General features: G+C 35.2%; 1 protein-coding gene and 1 non-coding gene across 2 annotated transcripts; both read right to left on the bottom strand.

The window, feature by feature from the left end:
- Positions 1–376: 376 nt before the first annotated feature.
- On the bottom strand, positions 377–6,100 carry LOC136224568 (protein HOTHEAD). Its single transcript, XM_066012926.1, has 6 exons — positions 5,879–6,100; positions 4,651–5,038; positions 2,201–2,511; positions 1,607–1,992; positions 954–1,525; positions 377–686 (listed from the first exon to the last, which is right to left on the bottom strand). Exons 1-6 carry the CDS (start codon positions 5,946–5,948, stop codon positions 632–634), a joined length of 1,782 nt encoding a protein of 593 aa, XP_065868998.1. The 5' UTR covers positions 5,949–6,100; the 3' UTR covers positions 377–631.
- A 5,004-nt stretch (positions 6,101–11,104) lies between these two features.
- On the bottom strand, positions 11,105–11,211 carry LOC136225179 (small nucleolar RNA R71). The gene has a single exon (XR_010686909.1). It is a non-coding gene; the product is annotated as a small nucleolar RNA R71 (small nucleolar RNA).
- Between the last annotated feature and the right edge of the window lie 12,680 nt (positions 11,212–23,891).

Genomic DNA, 23,891 nt, shown 5'->3' with positions numbered 1-23,891 from the left:
AGTAGAAAGAGCTAAGATCTTCCTTTCCTAAACTTCGTAATCGAAGTCAAATTGAGACTTTTCTATTCCTAAACTGTAACATCAACTCTATAGGGGTAGAAGGTTTGTGCAAGGAGTGGTCTTAAAGACCGATTATATTGAAATGTGATTCAATATCTACATGATGGATCTGTAACGAACCGGTCCCAAGGGGTGTCAATGGATCTGTAAGAGCATCCTAAAGATGATGATAAAGGGAAAAAATAAACTGAATCTAAAATCAGACTTGGATCAAAACGGGGAATATATCTAGATGGTGGGCTGCAACGAACTGGTTCCAAGATGGTGCTATCGGAGTAGAATGACTGAACAAGAAAACGACTCTAAAAGATGGCAATCGCTATAAAAAAATGAATCTCATTTCCTTGAACCAAAACTAGTAATATATATGGTATCTAACCAACTGTTACAAAATAAGAATGCCAAAATAGAGGGAACAATTTTCCATTGGGGGAATGAATATGCAGTTAAGTAGACATTGATTTCAATAGAGAACCCATTTTTCTACATACAATAAATAAAATATTAGCTAATTAAATTACATCCTCAGTTCTTAAAACTAACACTACAAACATCCATCTCTTCAATTCCCTTAAACCCCAGCTTCCTTTCCTAGTCTGTCTCTCAATATCTGCACCCCCATATACCTGCATAATCACAACAAAAAAACAAAAAATGTCATATACTTTCACCCACTTTCAACAAACATAAAATTACTTTTTAAGACAATGTATGACCCCGGTTTTGATCACATGCATAGTATTTGATCATTCACCGTTAGATCTAGGTTTATTAAAATCTTAGAGTCGAGATGCAAAGCATCCTAAGGCTTAGATTTAATAAACATATATCTACCGGTACCAAATTCATTTGGTCATTAAGGTGCATGTGAACATGGCTGTGTATGACCCTACCTTCCCATCATTAAAACAGTAGCTTGAGGATTAGTCCCCGGTGACTCATGGAACGTCGAGCCATCGATGATCCGGAGCCTTTGGACACCGAGAACTTTGTAGTCTCGCCGGCTAACTACTTTACCAACATGACACCCTCCATGATAATGCCAAATAGTGATCACAGTGTCTTTGCAAAACTGCTCAAGTGACTTGGTGTCATTTGTGTGCTTTGGTATAAGGTTCACATTAGCTCCAACACTTGAATTCAGTATCTTGTCCACTGTCTCCTTACCACATTGTGTGAAGTTTGTGAAGTATTTCGACTGCACGATTTTCGTCGCCATTCGAATGCCTTCCACGCAGCGCTTCACGTCTTCCGGATGATTGAAGTAGTTGAACGTGATCGAAGGGTTGTCGTCGACGTTCTTCGTGATCAAATTTATATGTCCACTTGACTTTGGAGCTGCTAGCTTTTCTAGAATGAATCCCCCGATAAACGCCTCGTGTGGCTGCTCCTTTTTCCTTCTAATGTAGGCTTCCACCGCCTCTCGTGTCCTTTTCTTCGGCGGAATAGTACTTAACTGCCCTATCTGCAATTCAGCGAAATGAAATATTTAGCGTACATTAAAACTCGAACTCAAAACCTAGTTTACGCTACTAGAAACCCTTACCTCCGCGGACATGATACCGTGATTACAATGAATGCTATCCTTGGACTGTCCAAAACCACTGCTAGCTTCAATGTAGACACCCATCTTAGTGATTCCTACTGTCTGAATTAGGGATTGCTCAACTGGCTTTTTAGATGGAACAAAAATGGTGTTCATTGGATTATCAGCTACCTCTTGACCAACTAAATCATTCTCTAATATCACCGGAATCTTCATCTTTTCGAGGTCCGCTTTCGGGCCAATTCCACTTAGCAGCATCATTTGAGGTGTGCCTATAGCTCCACTTGACAATATTACTTCACTCCTTGGGCTATTTTTCAGAAATGCTTGATGTTGGTTACCATTTTCATCTTTGAAAAGCACTCCTACCGCCTTCGGCGTTTTACCTGCACACAATGACGGAGCCAGAAACAAAAACTCGGGAGTCATTGGACGAAATTATGTTAAAAATTACATATTCACGTCGCTAATTTCGTCGCTAATGTTAGATCCGTCGCCAATTCTTAGTCGTGTGGCATTATCGACAGAAATTATACGTTTAGCAACGGAAACTTCTATTTATTTGAAGCAACAAAATTAAGAAGTGTAACATACTTGATGTGTCAAATAGGACCTTTTGGACTGTGGCATGTACCAAGACGGTGAGGGTCTGAGGGTTGCCGGTGACGAGAAGCTCAGCGGCGGTGTGGCGACGGCCGAAGCGGTCGAAAATAGTGCCACCAAACTTGGTTCCATAAATGTGATCATAGGTGAATCCATTGAAAGGAGAAATTCCAACATCCAAAAGACTATCTCTAAACACAGCTTGCCATGGTGCAACCTTAGGCCTGTGAACTATTTGATCCTCAACCCATGTGTATGACTTATTCACCAACATTTCATCCCATCCTACTTCCCTTATAAACCTGCAACATCATTGTATTCAATTCAACCCGACCCGTATTTTACGTGATCAATCGGTAATTACATTAATTAATTATTTAGATTTTTATGTTAGTATATATCAAAAATTCAGTTGAAGGGCTATAATTAGATAGCTGTTATAGTTGTTTAGTGGCAGCATTAAATTTGAGAAAGAAAGAAAAAAAAAAAAAGATCATAAATGCTTTGAACAAAGAAAGGTACATTTTCATGAATATATTAATGGTCACCACCGATCATTTCATTTAAGACCCTAACAAGGTAATTAAATGTTTCCCAACCTAATCGTGACCACCAAATTTGCCTATTTTTTAATTATCGTACGACGAATAATTTAACGACACATTATATAAATTAATATTTATATTAAATTTTGCGCCACATAAAACAATCTTGAGAAGAGTCGATCATCCTAAAAAACAATGTTATAAGATAACATGGTGTATTAGACATACTATAAACTTATTCTCATGTCAGATATTTTGATTAATTATTAATTAATAATCAAGATCATCTATATATAATATAAAAAAACAGTAACGATGGAGTTGGTGCCACTTCCTCATTTTTTACTAATAAAAAATATAATATAGATATATTATATAATATATTAATTTTAATTATATTATTATATTTATCTATAGAAATAAAATAATAAAATTTAATTTAAATGACACTTTTATATCATTAATTGTAATTATTAAGTTATAATTTTTTTTAATATTTATATGTCAAGATAAATCCGTGTATCAGACGGATTAAAGACTAGTATTATGTAATACACCTGACGCATTACTCAAAGTCAATCATTTTTTTTCTTTATTTTACCGTTACACCTAAAATATCATGTTTTCTTTCAATTGACAAGTTGTTTTTATTAACTAACTTAACCCAACTTATATACTTTCTCTTTTTTTTTCTGTAAAATACTAATTTCTTCTTGACAAATTACTATAATTAATAGTATATGTTAATTTCAATTTTTCTTTTCTATAAACATTGTAGGAAAAAGGCAAGGAAACTAATTTTGAGCTCATTAATTATATACAACTAACTTTCATGTGGCATTAAATCACCTTAAAATGGGCATTTAGTCAGTTTAAGATTAAAAATAAAATAAAATAAAATAAAACTCAGTGGCATTTAGTAGAGCACAATATTGTTGAATTTTACGTGGCTACCCAAAGCCTCCATTTTTTTCTCACAATTAGTCAAATGACTGTTGATTAATTTAATTAATTAATAAAAACCTTCAATTTAATATTGATCCATTAAATTATAAATAAATACCCAACAATGTATACCTATATTTTTTGAAAATATATATATACCCATATTAAGCTAAAAAAATAGCTCCTATGTTAAAAAAAAAAAAAAAAACTCCTATGTTAAGTTTTTTTGAATTCAACGTTTACCACTTAGACTATTATTTATTAATGAATTTCAGCACGTAGAAACATAGATATGTGTTGTATACGATTAAGTTCAAAAAACATTTACGTGCGTTAGAAATAATAATAAAAACTATTATCAACGTATTAATTTGAACATTTTAGTCAATGGGTTTTGACATAATTAAAGTCTACAAACAGTAGACTTGTACACAGAATCAGATATTTATTTGGTCCACATAAGCTTGAATAAGCTTTTAACAAAGAAAAATTGACATTAGACCTAATTTGATAAAGTCTGCCACATAGAGTAAGTTTGATATTTATAAAAATATGATGGTCTGCTCGTCTTATTCCATTAATATTAGTTATTAAATTTATTATTTATATTTTTTTTGGTAAGAAAATTTATTATTTATATAATAAATATTCATTTATAACTATAAATTTTGATATTCATTTTTTTTTAAAAAGATATTTTTTTTTTGAGGAGTAAAAAAAAAAAAAAAGATATTTTTTTAGATGTGCTTATTCAGGCCGGACTTCGGATTTAACTTTTAAATCAAAACCCGAACCTAATCCGGTCTAAATCCGCTTAAATTACCACCGGGTTAGATTGAACTCAGGTTGGACAATCTTTGACGAAATGAGCCTCGGCCAAGCTCAATCCAACCCGACCCATGAACAAATCAACCAAGAACTAGAACTCGAACTCAAAATATTTAAACGTACCTTGAGCTAGCTCTAGTGTAGAATCCAGCATTGATGCTAGTACCACCACCCAAAACCCTAGCCCTAGAATTAAGAACACCATCAGTAGAAATGAAGTACTGAGAAGCAGAAGCTTGAGAAGTATCAGCCAATGTCAAGTGAAAATTGCTTAAAAAAGACACATTTGGATTAGTAAATGGCACATCTCCTCTTTCAAGCAACAATACACTGAAATTCTGTGACAATGTTGCTGCTAATGGACACCCAGCTGTTCCTCCTCCTACTACTATATAATCATATGCTTTATCTCCTCCACTTGATGGTGAAAATGATGTTGATGTTGAAAATGTACTTGCTTTCTTTATAAATGGATACTCTGATGGATATGAACTCTCATATTTCCCTCTTCCTGCAATATCAACGAAGAATAATCGATAAATTAGTCCAAATACAATCCGTTTTAACACCCAAAATTTGGGTTTACTTGTTAAAATTTACCAAATTTAAAATTTAATTAAAGAAGAATGTGAATGATGTATGTGTATAAGGAGTTTTGGGTATAGGTTGTAAAGTATACTCTTTTATACATTGCAATTAATGAGTTAAAATAAATGCAACTCTAACACCCAACTACTCCATTCAATCTTATCTCTACATTTTCAAAATCAATCATATTTTGTGGTTCATGCTTGCTCTTCCTATGTCATGAACATGAAGAACAAGAAACAAGAAAAAAAAACTGAAATTCCTTAGACAAAGTTGAGTATTTTAGAATTGAGATTCCGGGATACTAATAGGGTGGCGTTGGAGATAGGTATCATAAACTGAATCTCACATCGGAAATTGAGTTAAAGTCACTGAGCTTAGATTATATTAGTAAGGTGTGCTTCTGTAGGCGCGTTTTGAAACTGCGAAGTCTAAAAGAATGAGACTTAGACCATAGATAACATCTAGATGGTATTGGACCAGACTGTTACATAGCTGGATGTGGAATTCTATGATTTAAAAAGATAAACAAGAAAAAACAATTGAAAATTCAACATAATATTAAAGATCATTAGATTTGGAAAAGAAACAAGAAGAAATTAATTAACAGAAATGATTAAGAACACTAAAAGTGATCTGGGTTTGAAAAAAATCACTTGATCATATCAGAAAATTGAGAAAATAAAGAGTGGAGATGGGAGATATATGTAGATGAAAGTGAGAGAAATAAGATGAAATAAGAAGAGGAAGAAGGAAGGAAGACCTTGAGTGAGAGAAAGGCATAAAAGAAAGCAGCAGAGAAAGAGGTTGTGGACTGCTTGAACAGAAGCCATTGAAGGCTGAGACAAAACTCAAACACAGCCTGCTTCTTTGTATCTCTATGTGGCTCTCTCTGGTTGGTCTTGTTTTGTGTGTTTATGTATGTATATCTCTCTATCTCTCTCTCTATATATATATACTCTCTCTTACATTACATTTTTCTAACTAAACCATCTATATTTATTGTAGTTGTGAGAGCTTTGACAGGCTTATATTATATCCACATGTCTTTCTTTCTATTCTATGCTTGATACATCACGAGCACCGATTGACCACAAAAATTTTAAAGGTAAATTTATGTAAAATGACTCATTACCCTTTGAGAACATGCTAATTAATATACTACATGTGTCTCCATCCTAGAAAATCAGAAACGTCTGGAGTATCGAAACCATCCCATCTAACAAAATAGGAATACCATCCTTCCTACTAACCGGGGAGTCTCCAAGTCCGACTCGAACTATACCCTACCAGATTCGTCTAGAATCAAGGTAGTCGAAAATGAATAGGATACGACTTGAATAAAATTACATTCATTTGTTTTCTGAGGAATTTAAAAACAATAATATCCTGTAAGTATGCCTAGAAGTCACACAATCGAGGTACATATACAAATTATTAAGTAACTACTTTCGATTGCTTAATATTCCATAACACACATCACTAACTTAGGCATCGAGACTCGTTGGTCAACCGCCTCACCATTGGTATCAATTTAAACAAGTTTATGAATCTAATGTTAGAGTCAAGATGAAATGGTAAAGTTACCATTAGGTGATGACATGTCATTAGGGTATTTTAGGAAGATATTTCATTAGTAATTGTTTATTAAAGGGTTCTTTTGTATTGAGTATAAATAGTCTATGTACTGCTCTGTTTTACATAAGTGAAATAAACACTTTTCCCAGAATTCTCTTTTCTCAAATTAGCCAAGTTTAGATGGTATCAGAGCCATGGTGAAGAAGAAGAAAACCAGAGAAATATCAAGAGAAGATCAGTTCACTGATGAAGAGGATTTCCAGAATCTCAATTCGTTCACAGTTCTGGAAGAAGAAACCGAATCGCGTAGATCGCACAACACAGGATTTGATAATCCAGGTCTTGTTTGTTGAAACACCTTTCCACATAATTTTGATTTGACAAAATTATTTAAGATAATCTCATGATTAAGACAATTGAGTTTAAGTGCTTTGATCCACATAATTTTGATTTGACAAAATTATTTAAGATAATCTCATGATTAAGACAATTAAATTTAAGTGCTTTGATTTAATTGTACTAATGAGTTTGTTCGATGTTGAGTAAGTTTACTAACGAGAACAGAAACTAAGTGTTCAATAAAAAGAAAAGACAGAACGAAGTCAATATAAGCAAAGACACACAGCAGAAGCTGAGTAAAAAATAACTCAGCCTCGTTAAAAGAAAAGTCTTCTTCAGAATAACGCTTGAAGGCGAAGCCGACCGAAAATGCTGAGTAGAATGTAACTCAGCATAGATAAAGAAAAAGATTGAAGGCAAAGCCGATCAAGTCAAGCTGAGTAGTCATTAGGACAGCGCCAATGATCCGTTGACTAGAAGACAAAGTCCGACACAGGTCTGCAATAATTCAGAGGCCTCGAAAATCTACCTAGAGACCTTTTCGAGACGCATGGATCAACTGGCATTTGGCAAGAGGACAAAACTGGTGCTAGAAGAAGAAACCTGGCGTAAGAAGACGAAACTAGCAAGCTTGCCTCCTGCGCAAATCAGAAGACATGATTGGCCTACGATTCTGGAAGCTGACAAATGAATGACGTTTGAAGACCGTTACTCCCAACGGATATGTCGGAATTCAAATTATTTGGAGCTTCAGAATTCACTATAAAAGGACAAGTTCATCACTTGGATCCTCACGACACATACAAGAAAATAGAGACAGAAAAGCAAATCTTCACAAGAGTGAAAATCCAAAATAGAAGCTGTCTGAAAAGAAAACAAGTTCTTACACCAAATTTCCAATCATTGTGTAAAAGTCTAGAGTGAATTTGTATTCATCTAAAGTGTTCTTCATTTAGAGAGAACAATATTGTATCAATTGTAAAGGTTAGAAGAGTGAAGCTGAGTACTCGGTTTTAGTACTCAGCGGTAGAGAAAATCTGAGTGTTCGGTTATAGCGCTCAGTAGGATTGAGTAGACGAATAGAGGACGGTACTCTTGCATACTCAATTGCTTTGTAAACGGTTTGTGCTCTACCTTTAAAGAGCTCAGTAGTGGATTGAAAAAGCCCGGAGGGATTCTGGGGACTGGACGTATGCGGTGAGACCGAACCAGGATAAGACTGCTGAGTAATCTCTAACCCTTTCTCTTGATATATATGTATGTGTTGCTTGCTTAAATTACTCAGTATATAATTTGTATAAGCCGACACTGAGTAATCTGAGTGCTGAGTTGGAAGCTGACCTAAAGCGTTATCTCCCAACTCACAATTGAAACAGCTCTAGTCAGTGTCTGATTAAAGTTGTCTCACACTTCACTCAGCCTTGCTGACCTAAAACTGAGTTAAATTATCCAACATTTAATTAAGTCAGCATTATTAAGCGAAAAAGTTATATTAGTTCCTAACCTCCCCCCCCCCTTTGGAACTAATCATATTAAGTTACACGGGACCAACAAGTGGTATCAGAGCTCAGTAGCTCACTATTTAAGATAAAACTATCTTGAGCTGATCCCTGTAAATGGCTGAGAATAGCACTCTTTTCCTTCCAGGAAATCAAACAACACAGATACTCCCTGAGAGATTATCGATTAGTCGGCCTCCTCTGATCTTCGGGTCAAACTATACATTTTGGAAGAACAGAATGAAAAACTTCATTCAGGCTACAAACATGAGTGCATGGCTAGCTATAGTCCAAGGCCCGTTTGTTCCCTATGAGATTATTGACGGAGTAAAATCTATCAAGAGTGAGTCTAAGTGGTCAGAGGATGACCTTAAAAAATTACAAAATAATGCTTCTGTTAAGCCCAAAATATACCTAAAATATCATCGTTAATTACATCAATATTGCTACGAATTTATGCTATTTATAACTGTTTAGAAAGCTTTTACTCTCGAATATGTTTCTTTCTTGTAAGGTACATAAATATTTGGTAAAATCCAAATAGGAACGAAAAGAGCTCAAAAACAGAAGAAAAAACCCTACAAAAGGAGTCGAAGACGACAGAAATTAATAACGCCAAATCGAGGACGCGAACGAAAGCAGAAGAGCTGAAAAACGTTCCGTGCCGCGACCGCGGCCCCCACATTCACGGTCGCGACACGCGTTCCTCAGTTTCCCCTTCCTTCCGTTTGAAGACCAATTGATGCTCCCCCATTCTCGGTAGAGAATTTAATATTCTCGGTATGAGCAGGAGTTTGTAGAAGCCTAGTTAGACACTTTCGTTTTCGATGAAACGCGATCGTTTGGGTGGATAAAGACGTCCTTTCGCAACAGACACGATCCTTCACAACGGACACGACACTTCAATCAAGGCTCTTCAACATCTATAAATAAAGAGTTGATGGAGAGTTGAAGATATGTAGAAAAAAGAGATTAGTATAGAATTTATGCAGAAATTCCGAGTCAAGTGATTCAGAAGTTAGATTTCGATTCTGTAAAAAGCAATATGTTGTACACACATTGTTTATTCAATAATAACGAGTTCAGTAGCGTTTAGACATTGTTCCAGTTTAGTTTTCATTTTGGTAGTAGACCGACACAGTCTCTATTACGAAGATTCAACGAGAAGATTGAGTAGAGGATCCGCCCCTGAGCCTGACAAACTCTAACGAAACCCAAGGAAAGGATTGACAACCCGTTCACTTGCAAGTCGTCGAATGTTTCCATGATCCATGTTCTCTGTAAACTTGTATCAATTTATATTTCATCTAATAAAGTCTGTTCTATTCGATAGATTTTTATGCAGCACTTATGGTAACCAATCCACTAAAGTGACTGCTGGTGTTTTCATTAAAACGTATTTAATCCAAAATCTTTACAAGGAAACTTTGTTGAACACTTAGGCAAATTATTATCTCGAAAGAGTTTTAATTTGATTAAGGGCAACTATCCCGGAAGGGTTTTGTCATGTTCAAAGCCAATTAATTAGAGGTTCCGTCATTTATTTCATCTTTATAATTCGTACAAAGTTTAAAGTTGTTTTCTTTGCTTAATGCAAATAAATACATATGTTTACTTTTCTAAAAAGTACTAAACGTTACTATCTTGCAAATTAATTCTTAAATCAGAGTATTTTCTAACGTTTTCATAATCTAATCTAATTCTCATTCTAATAAATTCAAAACCAAAACCGATTAAACGATTTTTTCCATATTATAAACCTAAAAGTAACTTTAACCGATTATAAATTAGTTTTGTTCGAAAAACGTTCCCTATGGGATCGATATCTTTTATTACTACAAGCGTATACCGTGCACTTGCGGAAATCGCTCAACAAGTTTTTGGCGCCGTTGCCGGGGAACGCCAAAATTTTTGACAAAATTTTAAATTTTTCGTGTTTTATTACGAATCTAGGTTTATTCATACTTATTCAAACTTTTATATTTTATTTATTTTCAATTACTAACATATTTATTTTTCAAATTCTGTTATGTAGGTAGTTTCGGTTCGTGCGAAATTTCAAGTTCATGCGCAGTTCTCGAAGTTCAGGCACGTCACCAGATCCTATTGACCCAGAAATTGAAAGAACTCTTAAAAAGAACAAGAAAGAAAAGAAAAACAAAAACAAAACCCCAATAAAAACTAGAATTACCGAGTCAGAAGTTATGGCCACACTTATGGATTATGCTAGGCCAGGAGTGGCCGTTGTAACAAACAGTATAGTTAGACCCCAAATTAATGCAAACCAATTTGAAATTAAGCCTGCGTTGCTTAATATGTTGCAAAATAACGTAACATTTTACGGGTTACCTAACAAAAATCCTAATACCCATTTGACAAATTTCTTAGAAATTTGTGACACTTTTAAAATTACTGATGTAACTGCAGAAGCAATCAAACTTCGCCTTTTTCCTTTTACTTTGAAGGATCGAGCCAAAGAATGGTTAACTTCTATGCCAGCCGCATCATTTGCCACTTGGGAACAATTAGCCGAAGCGTTTTTATCAAAAAATTTTCCTTTAGCAAAAACCGCAAGAGTCATTAAAGAGTTAACATCTTTTTCTCAAAATGATAATGAAACTCTTTATGAGGCTTGGTAACGTTTTAAAGAACTTCAACGTTTATGCCCACACCACCAATTGCCCACTGAACTTTTAATGCAAACATTTTATAATGGACTAAATCCTACAACTAGAGGTTCATTGGACGCTATGTCTGGAGGGTTATTCATGAAGAAAACATATGCCCAAGCAAGAGAACTTTTGGAGGAAATGGCAATCAACAGCAGTATGTGGCCCACAGAACGTGGACACGTACCATTAGCGAAACCATCATCCTCAACAACATCATCAGTTAAAGGTATAGTGAATCTTGATCCAGTAGCGATGTTGCAAGCCCAATTTTCTACCTTATCGAAATAAAATTGATAGGTTTATGACACCGTGTGATCCTAATGGTAAGCCAATCCAAATAGATGTGGATTACGAAGGTATGAGTGAAATTGAACAGGTAAATTTTGTCCAAGGGCAAAACCAAAATAATAACCCTTACTCCAATACATATAATCCTGGGTGGAGAAATCATCCTAACTTTAACTGGAGAGATAATAATAATGCTAATGCTAATCAAAATCGTACTACTAATTATCAAAATCAATCAAGAGATACGATTAGCACTTTATCTTCTAAAATCGACAAATTTATTGATGTTATGAGCGGAAAAATAAGTAATCACGACGATGGTTTTAAACGGATCGAGAATAAATTCGATCAGCTTATTAAAAACCAATAATCTAGCATCCATAATTTGGAGATTCAAATTGGACAACTCGCTAAATCAATTCCATCCCGCAAAGAGGGAAGTCTTCCAAGCCATACGGAAGAAAATCCGAAAGAGCATGTTAAGGCTATCACTCTTCGCTCAGGGAAAAACTACTTAGGCCCGAAAATGCCCGGAAATTCGACCTTACCTGGAACTGATTTACCGACGCCCAAAGAAGATACATTAAAACAAAAAGATGTACCAATTGACTCTAGTACAAAAACTTTTGTACCCAAACCACCTTTTCCACACAAAGTCCGCAATAAGGACTATGACAAACAACTTTTAACATTTTTAGACAAACTTAAGAATTTGCATATTAATTTAACATTTATGGATGCGATTACGCAAATTCCCAATTATGGTAAATTCCTCAAAGATTTAATTTCAAAGAAAATCAGTTGGGAAGGAATTTCATCCATTTCACTAACTGAAGATTGCAGTTCAATTGTGTCAAGCAATTTGCCCACTAAACTCAAGGATCCCGGATGTTTTACCATTCCGTGTAAATTGGGAGATATTGAATTTCTCAGTTGTCTCTGTGATTTAGGAGCAAGCATTAACTTGATGCCATTATCTATTTTTAATAAGTTAGGCTTAGAAGAAGACATCAAACGTACCAATATGGTTTTGTAATTAGCGGATCAAACCACTAAAAGACCATACGGTATAATTGAGGATGTTTTAGTTAAAGTTGACAAATTTATTTTTCCTACCGATTTCGTTATTTTAGATTTTGCTTATGACGTAAATTGTCCGTTAATCTTTGGTAGACCGTTCATGAACACGGGACGTGCTCTAGTTGATGTGTCGGAAGGGAAAGTAGTTTTAAGAATAGGAGATGATAAGATTGAGTTTGATATGAATCAAACGATGAAATATCCTATGAAGGATTTCGCTTGTATGAAGCTTGATTTAATTGAAGAATGTGTAAATGACATTGTTCAAAAAGAAGAAATAATAGAACCTATAATGAGCGAGGAACTAGAAGATAAGGACCCAGAACCTTTGATTCAAGAAGATGGACCAGTTCCGCCTTCAATTATAGTTCCACCTAAATTAGAACTTAAAGAATTACCAAGTCATTTGAGGTACGCTTTCTTAGGCGAAGGCGATTCTCTACCTATAATTATCTCTAACAAATTAACACAAGTCCAAGAAGAGAAATTGAAAGAAGTTGTTAGAAATAGGATAGGAAGTATGGGTTGGCAAATTTCAGACTTAAAAGGTATTAATCCGAGCATTGTAATGCACAGAATTCACTTAGAAGAAGATAAGCCACCTAAAGCGGATAGGCAAAGACGCCTAAATCCCAATATGAAAGAAGTAGTAAAAAATGAGATTACTAAACTTCTGGACAATGGAATCATCTACCCTATCTCGGATAGTGAATGGGTTAGTCCAATCCATTGTGTACCTAAAAAGGGAGGCATAATAGCTGTAAGGAATGAAGAAGGTGAATTAATACCTGCGCGAACCACCACTGGTTGGAGGGTTTGTATAGATTATAGAAATCTAAATAAAGCAACTAGGAAAGATCATTTTCCTCTTCCTTTCATTGATCAAATGATCGAAAGGATAGCTGGTCATACTTTCTACTATTTTCTAGATGGTTACTCCGGATTCTTTCAAATATACATTTACCCGGATGACCAAGATAAAACAACCTTCACATGTCCTTACTGAACATTTGCATATAGGAGAATGCCCTTTGGTCTATGTAACGCACCTGCAACATTTCAACGTTGTATGACTGCGATTTTTAATGATTTCATTGAAGATATCATGGAAGTTTTTATGGACGATTTTTCAGTTTATGGAGATTCTTTTGATTCGTGCCTAGAAAACTTGGATAAAGTTTTGTCTAGGTGTGAAGAAACAAATTTGGTATTAAACTGGGAAAAATGTCATTTCATGGTTGACGAAGGAATTGTTTTAGGTCACAAAATATCTGAAAAAGGATTAGAAGTGGATAGAGCAAAAACCTCAGTAATAGAGAAATTACCCCCTCCAACTACTATTAAGAGAGTAAAATCATTTTTAGGACATGTCGGTTTTTACAGAAGATTTATTAAGAATTTTTCTGTAATTTGCAAACCACTCACTAATCTACTCACGAAAGATTCCACCTTTGATTTTAATGAAGATTGCGTTAAAGCTTTCGAAACATTAAAAACAGCTTTAGTCAGTGCACCTATTATTGCTAAACCCGATTGGGATTTACCATTTGAAATTATGTGTGATGCAAGTGATTTAGCTGTCGGATGTGTTTTAGGACAAAGGAAGGATAAGAAACTTCATGTCATTTATTATGCAAGTCACACACTTTCCGGTACACAATTAAACTACACCACAACTGAGAAAGAAATGTTAGCTGTAGTTTTTGCGTGTGATAAGTTTAGGTCATACTTGTTAGGTTCGAAAGTTATTATTTACACTGATCATGCAGCATTAAGATATTTATTTGCTAAAAAAGATGAAAACCACGTCTAATTAGATGAGTTTTATTGTTACAAGAATTTGATATAGAAATAAAAGACAAGAAGGGAGTAGAAAACCTTGTCGCCGATCATCTATCGAGACTTGAAGATGAGAACGGCCCCATAGGTGAAACTAACGGTATACGAGATGATTTCCCTGATGAACATCTCTATCAAATGAAAAGCGTCATGTCACCATGGTATGCAGATATTGCTAATTATCTTGCAGCCAATATTGTTCCGGAAGGATTAAATTTCCAACAAAAGAAGAAATTTTTCTTCGACATTAAACAGTATTTTTGGGAAGATCCTTTTTTGTTCAAGACTTGTGGTGACGGGATAATTAGGAGATGCGTTGGTGAAAATGAATATGAATCCATAATGTCGGAATGCCATTCTAGCTCTTATGGAGGACATAATGGAGCTAACAAGACAACAGCTAGAATATTTGAATGTGGTTTCTTTTGGCCTACGATGTTTAAAGACGTCCGTTCATTTATTACTCGTTGTGATAAGTGCCAAAGAATAGGAAATCTAGGAAGGAAAGATGAGATGCCCCTCACAACCATATTAGAAGTTGAAGTCTTCGATATGTGGGGAATAGATTTCATGGGACCTTTTCCCCCTTCTTTTGGTAAAACTTACATATTAGTTGCCGTTGATTATGTTTCAAAGTGGGTTGAAGCAATTGCAACCCCGACGAGCGATTCTAACGTTGTCATTAATTTTCTTGACGATATATTTTGTAGATTTGGTTGTCTAAGAGTCATCGTTAGTGATGGTGGTACTCATTTTATAAACCGAAGTTTTGAAACGCTTATGAAAAAATATGGAGTACGCCACCGCGTGTCAACGCCATACCATCCTCAGTCAAATGGTCAGGCAGAGATATCAAATAGAGAACTCAAATGGATTCTAGAGAAAACAGTTTCATCCTCAAGAAAAGATTGGTCTTGTAAACTAAATAATGCGTTATGGGCATACCGTACTGCATTTAAAACACCAATATGAATGACTCCATGCCGTTTAGTGTATGGGAAGGCATGTCATTTGCCAGTCGAATTAGAACATAAAGCCTATTGGGCTATTAGGGAACTTAACTTTGATTTACGACAAGTAGGTAAGAAACGTTTGCTCGACTTAAATGAGTTAGATGAGTTACGCCATCTATCTTACGAAAATGCAAAGATTTATAAAGAAAAAGTGAAAAAATAGCACGATGCCAAAATTAAAGTCAAACACTTTAATGTTGGGGATAAAGTGCTGTTATTTAATTCACGACTTCGTTTATTTCCAGGAAAACTTAAGTCCAGATGGATAGAACCATATTTAGTCGTCAAAACATTCGATTATGGTTCTTTAGAACTAGAAGGTCCTAATGGAATTCGTTTCAAAGTTAATGGTAATCGATGTAAAATCTATTACGAAAATATTTCACAAATAGAAATTCCGTTCGTAACAAGATTTTCTGACGTATAAATCACTCAGTTTTTCGATCACAGTTTATTTTGTTTTATTTCTTTTTATATTTTTGTTCATTTTTATTTTATTTTATTTTTCCAAATGCCGATTTTTGTGATTAGATAATTTTATGTTATGATTTATATGCATAAAATATGTTTATTTCATGATTTTAGAATTAATTTTAGGAAATTAGAATGAAATTGAAGTTTCAGGCAATTCTCTGCCGAGAATTCTATTTTTCAGATTTGTCCAAATAGGTTAGATTTTCTCTGAACTTACCGAGAATAATAAATTCTCTACCGTGAATCAGGACATGGCTTACGACGCCTGATTTCCGCAAGGAAATCAGCGTGTCGCGACCGTGAATTCAGAATTCTCGGTCGCGACACGCGTAATTCCTGCACATTTAAGTCTGAAACATCCTAACCCTTTCGATGAACCTCTTGACAAACAAAACCTTAAGTTTTTTCGTTCCCGAGAGGTGTAATTTTATACCTTTTCAAGATTAAAACAACACCTCTTTTCATCTAAAACTCTTATAAATTAGTCATAGAGGATTCAAGTTCTGTTACAATTCTTTTCATCTTTATCAGACCTCTGATTTCTTCAAAACACCATTTTTCATTTAGTAACATAAACTTTGTTTCCTTCTAACCAACACCATGCCTACTAAATACAAACCTTCAAGGCACAATGCTGCCTCAAGCAACAAACGCCCAGACTTATCCAAACTATATGGGGCGCCTTTTCCTATCTTCAATCACGATGAAGGTAGGCGTTATTGGAATCTCCGTTACAAATTCTTCACCGGAATGTTGTATATGGATGAATTTCTTAACAGCCAACTAGGCATTACTGATGATATGAGCCGCTATATGGAACGCCTAGGGTGGACATAATTCGCCCAAATGCGATTTTCAATAATAGGCGAGTGGATACTCGAATTCTTCTGTACCGTGCGTTTCACTAACAAACGCCGAGTACGTCTCAATTTTCATCGAGATGGCGAAATCTTCACTTTCGGCTATCCTGAGTTGCATGCTTGGTTTGGTTTTCCCCCAAGGGATACAATCAAACGTCATCCTGGAAGAGACATGACATCCACGGATGTTTGGAGAATGCTCACCGGTTTCTGGCGATTCAATTCAAAACTCGCCTATAATAAGTCTTTTCGCTCCAACTCCATGCTGTATCTGCACAAATTCACGTGTCACAGTTTATTCGATCGCACATTCAGTAGTGTGGTCCGTGACACAGATCTTTATGTCCTTGGAGATATATTACAGGGAAATGCAGTAGATTCTTCAAAGATTCGGATGGAGGGTCTTGTCGCCGCTTCTCGATCCAAGGATAAGAAGATTGGGTTCGGCAATATAATCTGTGGAATAATTCTTGGTACAAAGGGTACCATTGATGTTCCCTGGAGTGATGATGAATTCTTCCCGACAATTGACTATGAATTTCTCGAGCACGAAGGACTTGTGAAACGTGTCTTTCGAGCAGGGCCTCACTTTCTGTCTGCACCGGAACGTGAAACTTTCGTGCAGTTTCAAATTGATCGTATTAAGGCTAGAAATATCCCGCTTGATAGGGATGAGTATATAGAATAGTTTAGGTTTATAGGTTTTCTTTTTGTAAATATTTGTGTGTTTTTGTATTATTTGGTTTCATTCTTTGTTTTTATAATTTTATTTTATTCAATAAAGTTCTATTTCATTTTAGTTCATTTATTAATTTTACAAAGGTTAGATATATGTTTTCCATTTCCTATATAATCATGGTTAAATCTATATAAAATCTATAATATTGAACAATCATGGTTTTCTTAATTAAAACATATATTCACACTTAATCCAATTTCACAAACTTCATTCATTGAGTTTAAAACATTACTTCATTCAATTGATTAAATTCATATTATTAATATATATTTATATACACTTATTATGCACTTAATATGATTCTCTTAACTTATATGCATAAATGAACATTTAAGTTTCATTAATTATTCATAAACTAATTTATTACACTTTAATTCAATTTATTAAGGTTAAACATTTGGTTTTCCTTGCAATTAATGTCATTTATTTTAGTTTTTAAGTGCAGGGACACTTTATATTCAGTTCAGGAGCAAATACATCAACAAAATTGCACATACCAAGTCAATAGGCATCCAAATAGACCATTTTGACCAATTCTCTACCGAGAATTAATAATTCTCGGTATGAGCCTAAAAAACGGACGAATTTCAGGAGGAGAATTCCCTGAAAATCGCGTGCCGCGGCCGCGGCTTTGCTATTCGCGGTCGCGACATGCGTAATATGTGCCCTTTTGATTCCGATTTTTGCCACTATTTTTGCCTATTCCTATTCCTATTCCACCTATACATTCACCTAATCACCCTATATAACCCTACCTCTTACACAAACCTCACATCACCTCTATTTTTACCCAATCCCTTACTCCAAACTCTTCCCCAAAAACCTACTTTTACTCTTCCCAATTTATTCACTCCAATTTCTATCCTCTTTTCTATTCAATCACTTCCAATTCAAAACCCCAAACTCATCTTCAAGCTTTACTCTTTCTCTCAATTCCTTTTTCTTCTTCTTCTTCTTCTCAAACCCTAAACACACTAAATACCATCACCATGGTTAGGACTAAGCGTGTTGGTAACAAGCCCGCTGTTACGGAAGCTAATCGCCTTCGGGTTCAATGTGGAGCTTATTTCGACATCGCTTCGGAGGAGGAAGCCGCTCGTTTCAAACATTTTTCACAAGCCAACCGCCAATTTGTGGATATGCACTTCTTAGACTTCCATTCGGTAAGAACATTGAATTTCTCTACTCGAATTGATGCTTTTATTGAGGCGTTGGGTTGGCAAGAATTCGTTAATATGCGTTTTCCGCGTATTAATGAATATGTGGTGGAATTTTTGGTCACCTTGAAAATGAACAAGAAGAAAACCTCAATCTCTTTTCGTAATAATGGTATCACATACACCATTGATTATGATGCAATGGGAAATATGTTCGGTTTCCCTACTTCTGATTTTTATGATAAGCCTAAAGATTTTGATAATGATGCTGTTTGGCAAAATCTTTCGGACCAAGACTATTTTAATTCCAAAAACACTTCAAGCAAGTTGATTAAGGACAATTGTGTGTTCTTCTTTCACAAATTTTTGAGTTTCTCCTTGTTTGGTCGTGTGGAGAGTTCAAAGGTTCAGGTTCCGGATTTGTATGTTTTGGATAGTTTGTTTAAAGGCTTGAGGATTGATAGCATTGGTATGTTGTTTGACAATTTGTTCCGTGCTTCGAGGGCTACTACCATTCAAATCCCTCTTTGTAATTTTATCACCGCTATTGTGTTGGGAGCTCGGGGTGTATTGGCTGATTTTGACATGTCCACCTACCATGGGTATGTTCCACTTTTGGATATCTCGGCTCTTGAGCGGGCTCATTTATTGCTTCCACAAGGTCCCCCCGTCTTTATTTCGTATGCTTCCCGTATTGCCCACCTTCGTGGCACTATGGGTGGTGGCGCTTCAAGTTCTCAATTTGTAGGTACCGAAGGCGGCGGAGAGGCGGAAGGAGAGGAGGATGAACCCCAAGCTCAACCACAACCCCAAGCACCTCAAGCGGATGATCCGGTGGATTTGCGGAGGATTTTGGACCAAATCAATTCCAACAATCGTCAAATGAATTTAAGAATTAATGATTTGGTAGAAAATAATATGGTGATGAATGACAACCTCAACCTTTTGAGGCGTGAGCATAGATCGACTCGGCATCAGATGCTTTCCTTTTTCCGACGCCGAAATGTGGAGACTTCACCTACACCTCCGGATTCCCCACCTCAGGCATATGTTGTTTTCTTTATTTTCTTTTTATCTTGTTATATTGTGGTACAATTTTAATTTTCCTTTGCTTGGTACATTTTCTATTTTTAATTTTATGTTAAACGTTTAATTTCCTACAATTTATATCTTTTTTATAGTATGCCTTATTTCGTATTTACATTTTTATGTTTTCTCACTTTTTGCACCAATGAGGACATGGTCCAATTTAAGTGTGTGAGGAGATATACATATATCATTTCCATATATACGAATAAATGCTACGAAAATATTATTTTGCAAAACAAATAAATGCAACGAATAAATGCAACACATTTTATTTTTCAACACTAATATATTGCAACACATTTTTTATATGTTCATAAATTAACCATAAGTTAATATGATTATTTGTTTAGGTTATCATTATCGTTAGAAAGAATATTTCTATACGTATACGGGTAATATTTTTTCACAAATCTCCGATACGATTTTAAGTAAAATTGTCTCGAGTGAATGTATTTTAATTAATAAATTCTTTATTTCAATCTCTATTTTATATCATGCAATTCATGATACAATAAATCTTATTTTAAGTTTTCAATTAGGTTTATAGGCATTAAATTGAACTAACAATTTTAGCTCGGTTTGATTTCGTCTTACATTAACACCAATTGAAGTTTTTAAGGAAACTTTAGCCATAATACATGTTGAATTTTAAGTCAATATAGGATGAATGTGCTATCTTTCTTTTTTCCAAGTTACAATTTAAATTTCATATTAATTAATCAATTAGTTGAATTCTTAATTTTTGACCACGATTGAGACCAACCTTATCACAATCGAGGTATGAAAGGGAAGAAAATTAAGTACCGTTTACTTTTGGCCACGGTTGCGACCACCCTTATCACAATCGAGGTATGGAAGGAACGTTTAAAGCAAAAATTATAAGCGTGTATAAGTTTAAAGTAACGATTGCGTCCACCCATGGCATGGTCGGTACCTCTTAAGCAAACACAAAGCAATAAAATACGTATAAAGTTACGATCAAGACCACCCTTATCTCGGGTGTAACTAAGCAAATAATTGACCCAAGTACTTATTCAAATATATAATATATCTAGTCTAGGTTTGGGAAAGGAAATTTTGTGCTTTGAAATGCCTTGAGATGAAAGACTCAAAAACATGCGTGCTTATATCGTCCCGAATGCTTCAATTCAAAATTAGAAATACAAGACAAATGATATATCGTATTTATACTAAGTTAGTTTGATATTTTGCGTATAAATTTGCCATGCGAATTTAGTCTTTTCGGCTTAACTAATTCAAAAGGTAATACAGAGATATATGTTTTATTTTCATAAAAAGATTAGTTAGAGAATAAATTCAGTGAAATTTTGCTCGGGACTAGCAAAAGATTAAGTGTGGAGATTTGTTAAGCCCAAAATATACCTAAAATATCATCGTTAATTACATCAATATTGCTACGAATTTATGCTATTTATAACTGTTTAGAAAGCTTTTACTCTCGAATATGTTTCTTTCTTGTAAGGTACATAAATATTTGGTAAAATCCAAATAGGAATGAAAAGAGCTCAAAAACAGAAGAAAAAACCCTACAAAAGGAGTCGAAGACGACAGAAATTAATAACGTAAAATCGAGGATGCAAACGAAAGCAGAAGAGCTGAAAAACGTTCCGTGCCGCGACGGCGGCCCCCACATTCACGGTCGCGACACGCGTTCCTCAGTTTCCCCTTCCTTCTGTTTGAAGACCAATTGATGCTCCCCCATTCTCGGTAGAGAATTTAATATTCTCGGTACGAGCAGGAGTTTGTAGAAGCCTAGTTAGACACTTTCGTTTTCGATGAAACGCGATCGTTCGGGTGGATAAAGACGTCCTTTCGCAACGGACACGATCCTTCACAACGGACACGACACTTCAATCAAGGCTCTTCAACATCTATAAATAAAGAGTTGATGGAGAGTTGAAGATATGTAGAAAAAAGAGATTAGTATAGAATTTATGCAGAAATTCCGAGTCAAGTGATTCAGAAGTTAGATTTCGATTCTGTAAAAAGCAATATGATGTACACACATTGTTTATTCAATAATAACGAGTTCAGTAGCGTTTAGACATTGTTCCAGTTTAGTTTTCATTTTGGTAGTAGACCGACCCAGTTTCTATTACGAAGATTCAACGAGAAGATTGAGTAGAGGATCCGCCCCTGAGCCTGACAAACTCTAACGAAATCCAAGGAAAGGATTGACAACCCGTTCACTTGCAAGTCGTCGAATGTTTCCATACTCCATGTTTTCTGTAAACTTGTATCAATTTATATTTCATCTAATAAAAACTGTTCTATTCGATAGATTTTTATGCAGCACTTATGGTAACCAATCCACTAAAGTGACTGCTGGTGTTTTCATTAAAACGTATTTAATCCAAAATCTTTACAAGGAAACTTTGTTGAACACTTAGGCAAATTATTATCTCGAAAGAGTTTTAATTTGATTAAGGGCAACTATCCCGGAAGGGTTTTGTCATGTTCAAAGCCAATTAATTATAGGTTCCGTCATTTATTTCATCTTTATAATTCGTACAAAGTTTAAAGTTGTTTTCTTTGCTTAATGCAAATAAATACATATGTTTACTTTTCTAAAAAGTACTAAACGTTACTATCTTGCAAATTAATTCTTAAATCAGAGTATTTTCTAACGTTTTCATAATCTAATCTAATTCTCATTCTAACAAATTCAAAACCAAAACCGATTAAACGATTTTTTCCATATTATAAACCTAAAAGTAACTTTAACCGATTATAAATTAGTTTTGTTCGAAAAACGTTCACTGTGGGATCGATATCTTTTATTACTACAAGCGTATACCGTGCACTTGCGGAAATCGCTCAACAGCTTCGGCTATCAATATGCTTCACTGTGCGTTAGATGCTGCAGAGTATAATAAGATTTCAGGTTGCGAGTCAGCACAAGAAATCTGGAAGAAGCTGGAAGTGACCTATGAAGGAACCAGCAAGGTCAATGAGTCCAAGGTGAATCAACACATGAGACTATACGAGCTGTTTGAGATGAACGAAAATGAAGACATCTCTGAGATGAACTCAAGGTTCACCAACATCATAAATGAGCTTAAGAGACTCGGTAAGAACTTCATAGAAGAAGAACAGGTGAAGCAAATCTTAAGAAGTCTCCCCAAGAGCTGGCAAGCTAAGAAGACAGCTGTGGAAGAAGCTCAGGACCTGACCACATACAAATATGATGAGCTCATCGGATCTCTGCTGACCCACGAGATCTCCATGAAGAATTTTGAGGCTAAAGAAAAGTCTGAGGACAAGAAGCAAAAATCTCTTGTCATGAAAGCTGATTCAACGGAAGCTGACTCATCAGATGAAGAGGAAATGGCCATGTTCACAGGAAGATAATTCATGGCTATGGTATAGGAGACTTGGTCATGTAAGCATGGACCTCCTTGCCAAATTAGCAAGAAAGCAATTAGTTGAGGGTTTGCCCAAACTTAGATTTGAGAAGGATCAATTATGCAATGCTTGTCAACAAGGTAAACAAACCAAAAAGTCTTTTCATAGTAAAAATGTAGTCTCAACCAAGCGTCCGTTAGAATTACTACACTTGGATCTTTTCGGACCAGTTCAGCCACTGTCCTTGGGTGGTAAGAGATTTTCCTTGGTCATTGTAGATGATTTCTCTCGGTATACTTGGGTCATCTTGCTGAGTAGTAAGGATGAAGCTTTTGAGATGTTCTCAACACTGATTAGAAAACTAGAAAATGACAAAGACCTAAAATTAGCTCACATCTGAAGTGATAATGGCGGAGAATTAAAAAAATGAACAGTTTGATGAATTCTGTGAAGTCAGCGGCATTGACCATAATTTTTCTGCTCCTAGAACTCCTCAACAAAATGGGGTAGTTGAAAGGAAGAACATAACCTTAGTTGAAATAGCTAGGACAATGCTGAGTGAGAATAGGCTTCCAAAGTATTTCTGGGGTGAGGTTGTCAACACAGCTTGTTAGATACTCAATAGGGCTTTAGTTAGACCTATACTTAATAAAAAACCCTATGAACTTTGGAAAGGACGAAAACCCAACATTGGATATTTTCGTGCCTTTGGTTGTAAATGTTTTATTTTAAATACTAAAGACAACCTTGCTAAATTTGATTCTAAAGCTGATGAAGCTATCT

Source organism: Euphorbia lathyris, chromosome 3 (genome assembly GCF_963576675.1).
Source record: "Euphorbia lathyris chromosome 3, ddEupLath1.1, whole genome shotgun sequence".
Taxonomy (NCBI): domain Eukaryota; kingdom Viridiplantae; phylum Streptophyta; class Magnoliopsida; order Malpighiales; family Euphorbiaceae; genus Euphorbia; species Euphorbia lathyris.
The sequence above is the reverse complement of the archived record's forward strand: the minus strand, read 5'-3'. Positions and strand labels throughout refer to the sequence as shown.

Bases quoted from the DNA above. Each gene is read 5' to 3' on its own strand.
- LOC136224568 (XM_066012926.1), bottom strand. From the start codon at position 5,948: ATGGCTTCTGTTCAAGCAGTCCACAACCTCTTTCTCTGCTGCTTTCTT. The intron at 2,512-4,650 runs GTACGTTTAAAT...ATGATGTTGCAG, and splicing joins TACACTAGAGCTAGCTCAAG to GTTTATAAGGGAAGTAGGAT. The intron at 687-953 runs GTAGGGTCATAC...GTGATTATGCAG, and splicing joins ACTGTTTTAATGATGGGAAG to GTATATGGGGGTGCAGATAT.